We start from the raw sequence: 7,130 nt of genomic DNA, 5'->3' as shown, positions 1-7,130 counted from the left end.
ATCACAAGCGCTAAAGAAAGCGTCGTCCAATCAAAGTGAAACAAGACAGAGGTGGGGTGGTGTTATACGCATGCGCGCTGTCACTACGGAACTAGGTGGCGTATTGACCAAAGTGCATCACCGGTAATGATTAGCTATTAGCTTGTTCTAAGAAGAAGAAATACGAATTCTCTTCGTCTGTATTTACGCTATTAACGTTGTCTGCTAGAATTATTATTATGTTGTTGTAATAACGTACGTACACTTGGTATTTTGATATTTACATGTTTATGGTTTGCGTTAAACTAAAGCTTTAGCTAAATTCGCTAGTTAGCATTAATTTGTTAGCTCTTGGCTAACTGACAAAAAGCCGTTGAAGTCTGTCTAAATGCATGAGAACAAGCATAACTTAGATGCTACTTCAATCGTTTTTTGTATTACAACGCTATCGACCATGTCACGGCATGTTTATAGTTGTAACAGTGTGTTTTATGTATTAATCTGCACATTTTCGATTGATAGGCTCCGGCGCCGCTAAATCTTACAAAATTCTGACCCAGTGTGGAACTGCACCGTCATAATGTCCTGCGTGTACCTCCTCCTGCTGCTGCTGCTGGGTGTGGGAATCTCGGCGGTGGAAGTCCAACGACCTCGCGGTGTCCCTTTATCAAGTAAGCATTAATGATTTAATTACAGCTAATAAGACAGATTAATTATACAGCTGATTCAAAATTCAGTCTTAGTTCTCTATGGTTTTAAGTTGTCATTCCACTGACTTGTTTCTTCTGTTCAACATCAAAAGAACGGCAGTTCTATGAGGAAGACAAACCTTTTACTTGTCTGGATGGCTCCCGCACTATTCCCTTTGACAGAGTGAATGATGACTACTGTGATTGCCAGGACGGCTCTGATGAGCCAGGTGATTATTTCCTGCATGCTGAAGATTTTTGTACTACCTGTCCAGTACAGTCTTTTCCCCTTGATAAAATAGCTAGTGATATAGTTCTAACTTTTCCAGGTCATGACAGTATAAGAGTTTGGATATTAAACAACACCTTTTTTGCAGGTACTGCTGCTTGTCCAAATGGCAGCTTCCACTGCACCAATGCAGGTTTCCGACCAGCCTTCATCCCTTCCTCGCGCATCAATGATGGAATCTGCGGTATGAATTTTAAAACCTAGCTGACTATTTCTTTTGAGCTGTGTTGCTGACAGAATTTTTTTTTAAAACATCTTTGTTTTCTATACAGACTGCTGTGACACAACAGATGAGTACAACAGTGGTGCTGCCTGTCAGAACACATGCAGGTGAGAACTTTTTTGGATTATTATTTAAAGAATTTTTGTATGCCTGACAATACAAGCCAGGTTTTGTCGTAGAGTCTATACATGTATTTACATACACATTGAGCTTCCAGAAAATGTTAAATGTTTGTTTTTGTCGAGTATTTTTGCATCATGTGTGTTTTGCAGGGAGTTGGGGCGCAAAGAGAGGGAGAGCCTGCAGAAGATGGCAGAGATTGCTAAGGAGGGCTTTCTGCTTAAACAACAACTTATCCAGGAGGCCAAGAGGGGTCTCGAGGACAAGAAGGTGCGAATTACAAGAAAAAAATGGTGTTTGTTTACTAAGCAAGATCCAAATCTCTGCAACATTCATTATCACAGTGTAGAGTAATAAAAGTTGGCAAGTCTTCCCGGTTGACAGTGAGGTCACACATTGGTTATTCCTTCCTGTTGTCTTTTTGAGTTATGTTCTTTGGAGAAGATGTTAAGCCATTGTTTCATAAATAGAGAGGAGTTTTCTGGTGTTATGTACATCTTATGTAATGTTAAATGTATTATTTTGATTTGTCTCAACAGGCCAAACTTGCAGATATTCAGGTCAGTAAGAAGGATCTGGAAGAGAGGGTGGAGGCTCTTAGAACTGTAAAAGAGACTGCAGAACAGCCAGAGAAAGAAGCCAAAGAGCTCCATCTGAAGGCCTGGGAAGGTAAATTGAAATGTGAAAGAATGTCACCATCTACTGTTGGTACAGAACATCACATTACAGTGTGATAGTGTACTCAAAAACCTTCACTAATGCAAGACTTCTGACATATAGTTAAAATGCAAAGCATAACTAACTCTGTGTAAATATGTTGGATCATTATCACTGATAAAGAAACACAAAGTTAAATTTCATTTTTGTTTCAGATGAAAAAGCTCTCATTCGCATGGAGAAGGACAAAGCTAGAATGGCCGAGGTGTTTCTTGAACTGGATGATGATGCAGATGGCTTGTGAGTATGAGCACCCTCCAGAATTGTTAGAACCCAAAATGAGAAAAGATTTGCAGTGTTTTGAAACGTACAAGGGACGACATTAACAACAAAGTTAAATAAGTTATGTAAAGAAGAAGTGCAGTATCTGTAACTCTGGAACCATATTTATTTGAAGTTGTCTTATTGGTCTGAATCTAATGTATTGGGAATCCAAAATGCTGCCACACAGTAGACTTAAAACCCGATGGCATGCTATAGAGATCAGTATGTTTTCTGGACAAGAAATGCCTACGAATAGAACACTTGAGAAAGATTTTATGTTCATGCCTTTCAAATGTACAGCTTGGCTAATCATTAGTATGACACCAATTCAGTGCTTTTGTAGTTGGTGTCATTGACTGACCTGTAGAAATATAAAGAGTTTTTACCACAATTCAGTAAATGATGTATTTTTGTTTATCTCAGTGTCTCAGTGGCTGATCTTCTGTCCCATTCTGAGCTCGACCCAGAATCAGATGGTTCATTCACGGAAGCAGAGGCTCAGGTAAATGCTTTCTTCATGTATCCTTCCTGTAAAACACTGCTGTTAGTGTAGTTGCCATTAAATGCAAGTGTAAAAAAATGCCACACATCTTATGAAGCTGAACAAATCAAAAAGTCAATACTTTCTTTGGTTTGTGTAGGGATTGTTGGGAGGAGTGGACAAAGTCGACACAGTAGCATTTGAGTCTGTTTGGAATAACATCAAAGAAAAATATATATCAGAGGTAAGAACTTGATTATTCTTGTCATAACCTCTATGGGTGAAAGTCTCTGCTCCTCTAAATTTGTGGCTTTCTTGGCATCAGGCCAATGCAGACACCCCAGCACCAGTGGACACTCCTCAGGAGGAGATTAGGGAGCCAGTTCCCGACAATGACTCTGAGCAGTACCCTGAAGATGACATCCCAGAGGAAGAGGAGGAGGATGATGACGAGGATGAAGATGATGACCCAGATGAGGTGGACTATAAGGTAGCCCACTGAGTTTCTCCATCAAACTTATGCTGGATAACTAAAGTTTATTTTAGTGAGTCACTCTCATCTGTGTTTGATAAGCAGAGCCCTCCTACGATACAGACTCAAGAAAAGAAAGATGACGATGAGGGGACTATGCCACCTTTCGACCAACAAACGCAGGACCTCATTGATGGTAAGTGTGTATATAAAACTGAGTGACTCAGCCAGTCCTCAGCGATGAGTAAGTGAGTCACGTTGTAAAATACCAGAAGAAAAGCACAGATGTGACTGCATACCTATTAGTTTGAATTTTAATGTGCTAACTTGAAACTCATCACTCATTCTTGTAGCACAAATAAATTGTTTATCAGTAGAACAAAGGAATGTAATGAACATCTGTGTTGCTTTTGTATGACTGAGGTCTATTGCTTGTATTTTATAAAAGCATCAACAGGAAGGCATGATTTGCTCAGACGTTTTTTAATGTGTGTGTATGGAAATGCATGAATACGTGTATGGGCTTGAACTGAATTTACATAAAGGGTAAATTTGATTCCCAGCTGCTCAGAAAGCCAGGGATGCATTTGATGAGGCTGAGAGAGCTCTCCGAGAAGTGGATGATCAGATCAAGTAAGTACTAAGAATATGAATATGAGGGAGCTTCTTTTCCAATAATGTAGTCAAGTGTCGAGTGTGTTACCGCAACTGCAGTCTAACTTTCAACAGCTACAAAGGATGAGTTTCTTTCATAGTTGGTGTCTAAGTAGAAGAGAAAGATCCCATTTTGGATTTGCATTTTGTCTGCAGGAACCTTGACAAGGAAATCTCCTTTGACTTTGGTGCCAGTGCTGAGTTCGCCTACCTCTATAACCAGTGTTATGAGTTGACTACTGGCGAGTATGTGCACAGGAAAAAATGTATTTATTCGTTATTATTTGTGATAAGTTCCTACTTCTGAAAGACTAAGTTCCTATTTTGTTCTCAGGTACATCTACAGGCTTTGCCCGTTCAACAGAGTATCCCAGAAACCCAAGTTTGGTGGATCAGAAACTAACCTGGGGTAAGAGAATGCTTTATTTTTGCTGTTTATCACTATTTTGTGGTTTTTCCTGTTTTTTTGTCAACATTTGATTCATTCCATATTTTTCATCTTTTTCTTTCTGCAGAACATGGGGGAAATGGGCAGGTCCTGAGGATAACATCCACTCTGTGATGAAGTATGAACATGGAACAGGCTGTTGGCAAGGCCCTAACAGATCCACCACGGTGAGTGTCATCCCTGATCTTTCATCCTATCACCGTTTCTCATTGAACAAAGTAGAGAAAATCGATATGCTTTGTCTTTCAGGTTAAGTTGACATGTGGAAAGGAGACAGTTGTGACATCTACCTCAGAGCCTAGTAGATGTGAGTACCTAATGGAGTTCACCACCCCAGCTGTCTGCCAGGAGCCCGAGAGCCTGGATTCACTGTATCATGGGCACGAAGAGCTCTAGATTCACTTGATTTGTAAGTAACTAACTTTTCTGTTAGAGTTTGTTGACAAACTTTCAAGATTGATTGAGACAGTCATACACTGTATTGTGTTGGGCACATACAGTATGGTCTGCTGCAGGACTTTTTCCCAGTAGGATCTTTAATTGGTCCACTAGTTGGGCGAAGATTGTAGAAAAGTCATGCCTTTGAGCAAAAAATATACTGCGCCTTCAGTTAACAACTGGACACCATTTCTAAATGATGCTAACTCAAGCAAAATAAATATCAGTAATATATCAGTAACAGTCAGAGCTGCAAAATGTGAAGGTTTAGCATTTCAGCATTTTGTTGCGAAGAAAATCCCTTGTGCAGTTACAGCCTCCCTTTAGAAGAAGAGCAGGACTGCAGCAAGAGCAGGGTAATGACAACTTAATTGAAGTTCATTGTCGCTACTTTAATAGAGGATTAACATTTAATGAATAGTAAGACTTTAATGATGCAGTTTATGGGTGACACAAATGCATACAGCTGTATGTTTGGATGCATTATCAGTACACTTGCTGCAGTATTGCAGCACTTGAAAATAGTGCAGTATTACATCCATCCTCTAAGGCAGAGATTTCTGTCAGTATAGTATCGGATTTATTCTCTCTTTTTGGAAAAAATGGTTAAGAATTGCTCTATGGTTACATAGTGCTATCATATGTACGCTTTCCTGCGAGGCCCAGCCCTGATGCTGCAGAGTGAATAGATATCAGGTGTAGCTTCCCTTGAAAAAAACAAGGATCATGAAAGGCTACTATGAATTATATAACCTTTCAGATGGATTTGATGTTGTCTTCTCTCCTGTTGGTTTTTATGATTGATGGTGATATTGTAGACAGGCTATACCTGAACAGATCCATGATAATGATTGTGTAGATGACTTTAGGCCCATTCTAGCAAGTGTGGAGGTGAGAGGGTTTGGGAAAGCAGAAGCTGATTTTGTTTGTATGTGTCATTAACCTAAACCCACACAGCATCTCACCCAAATGTAAGTGCTGACCCTGAAATATGACAAGAAGTGGATACACCATTGTTACAATGGCTTAGTCCCTGGAAATGAATCCTACAGTGATTTATTGCAACTAAACTGCCCTTACTTTTAACAACTAGGTTGTCATGATTTAATCAAACAAGCCATTGAAATAAGTGTATGCACTGGCTCTTGCAGGTTGTTCTTGAGGGACCACAGTCACTGCAGAAGTTGCTACACCATGAGCGGCACCACATTGGCTTCAGTTAACAATCAAGAATAAACTGTGGAAATTCCAATGAGCAGTTATGTTGTCTACACATCTAATTTCCACTGCTCCCTATTGTGTTATTGTTTCTCAGATTTGTGTTAAATGTAGTCATTCCATTGCTTTCAAATAAAGTTCCTTTTATCATATTCCAAACTTGTGTTCATTTTGTAACTCTGTTGTAGCCATTTTGTTAAAACTGAGCTTTTCATGAATACTGTTGGCTTCCAAATTCATAGTAGTATATTTATAGTAGTAGTAGTAAACCAAACATTATGACGACCTGTGTAGAAAATTTACATGTACAAGTAGTTATGTGAAGTAGTAATATATTTTTTCTTTCATAAAAAAACTGAGTATTAGGAAACATGTTGGTATCAAAGGAAATTGCAATCTTTGTATGTGCCAACAAACCAGCCCTAGTGAATGTGAGTACGTCAGGGTGAAAATTACAAAGTTCGAATATGTGTGCTCATAAAGCTAAATAATGTTTTGACAGTCAATAAAAGTTGGATCACTCAATATTTGTAACTTTTACTTTATTTTTTTCTGGCATGTAAAGTACAAATAATTAAACAATTCCATGAAAAAGTCTTCAAGCGTCTTCAGCTGAAATCCCAGTAATAAATATCCTAGACTAAACTGAAAGGTTTATTTTTTTCCTTTGTTAAATTTTGACATTGTTCATTTGGTCATGTTTGGAAGTATGAGATTTTGTGTTTCTCCCACTGACATTGGTGTCAGCAGAACTGTTTTGATCATTTTCACCTTTGATTTGTTCTACCATTCCAGGAAAATGTAAGAAAAACATCACTAAGTTACTGCGTCCCCTCTTCTAAATAAATAGACACAAAATACAGTTGGTTGAGAAACAGAAGGACCACTCACCCCTCTACTACCCTAGAGGCTCCCAAGAAGACCTTCCTGCAGCTTTTCTGAGCCCTGCTATATTTTGCTGGAGCTCATGGCTGAGTTTCCAAATGCATCTCAGTGCTAAAGAACATCTTTGTTTCAATGGCACAAATTGATATGAAATTGATACAGATGATCTCAGTATTACAATGCTTTTACAGAAACAGAACCCTTAATAGATTTTTTTTTTTGTAAATCAACCCATCAGCCTAAACAGGAAAGC

At 38.8% G+C, this 7,130-nt stretch overlaps 1 protein-coding gene across 2 annotated transcripts; it reads left to right on the top strand.

The window, feature by feature from the left end:
- Nucleotides 1-81: 81 nt before the first annotated feature.
- prkcsh (protein kinase C substrate 80K-H) lies at nt 82-6,144 on the top strand. Of its 2 annotated transcripts, none has more exons than XM_041957038.1 (18): nt 82-123; nt 502-650; nt 782-898; nt 1,046-1,141; nt 1,230-1,287; nt 1,453-1,570; nt 1,840-1,969; nt 2,173-2,257; nt 2,705-2,783; nt 2,923-3,006; nt 3,088-3,252; nt 3,340-3,430; nt 3,798-3,867; nt 4,045-4,134; nt 4,223-4,297; nt 4,404-4,503; nt 4,586-4,745; nt 5,926-6,144. In XM_041957038.1, exons 2-17 carry the CDS (start codon nt 560-562, stop codon nt 4,730-4,732), a joined length of 1,596 nt encoding a protein of 531 aa, XP_041812972.1. In that variant the 5' UTR covers nt 82-123; nt 502-559; the 3' UTR covers nt 4,733-4,745; nt 5,926-6,144. The 2 variants fall into 2 exon arrangements, with proteins under 2 accessions (XP_041812972.1, XP_041812971.1); XM_041957037.1 differs by having other exon boundaries at nt 102-234.
- The last annotated feature ends 986 nt before the right edge of the window (nt 6,145-7,130 follow it).

Source organism: Chelmon rostratus, chromosome 17 (genome assembly GCF_017976325.1).
Source record: "Chelmon rostratus isolate fCheRos1 chromosome 17, fCheRos1.pri, whole genome shotgun sequence".
In the NCBI taxonomy this organism is placed as follows: Eukaryota; Metazoa; Chordata; class Actinopteri; order Chaetodontiformes; family Chaetodontidae; genus Chelmon; species Chelmon rostratus.
The sequence above is the reverse complement of the archived record's forward strand: the minus strand, read 5'-3'. Positions and strand labels throughout refer to the sequence as shown.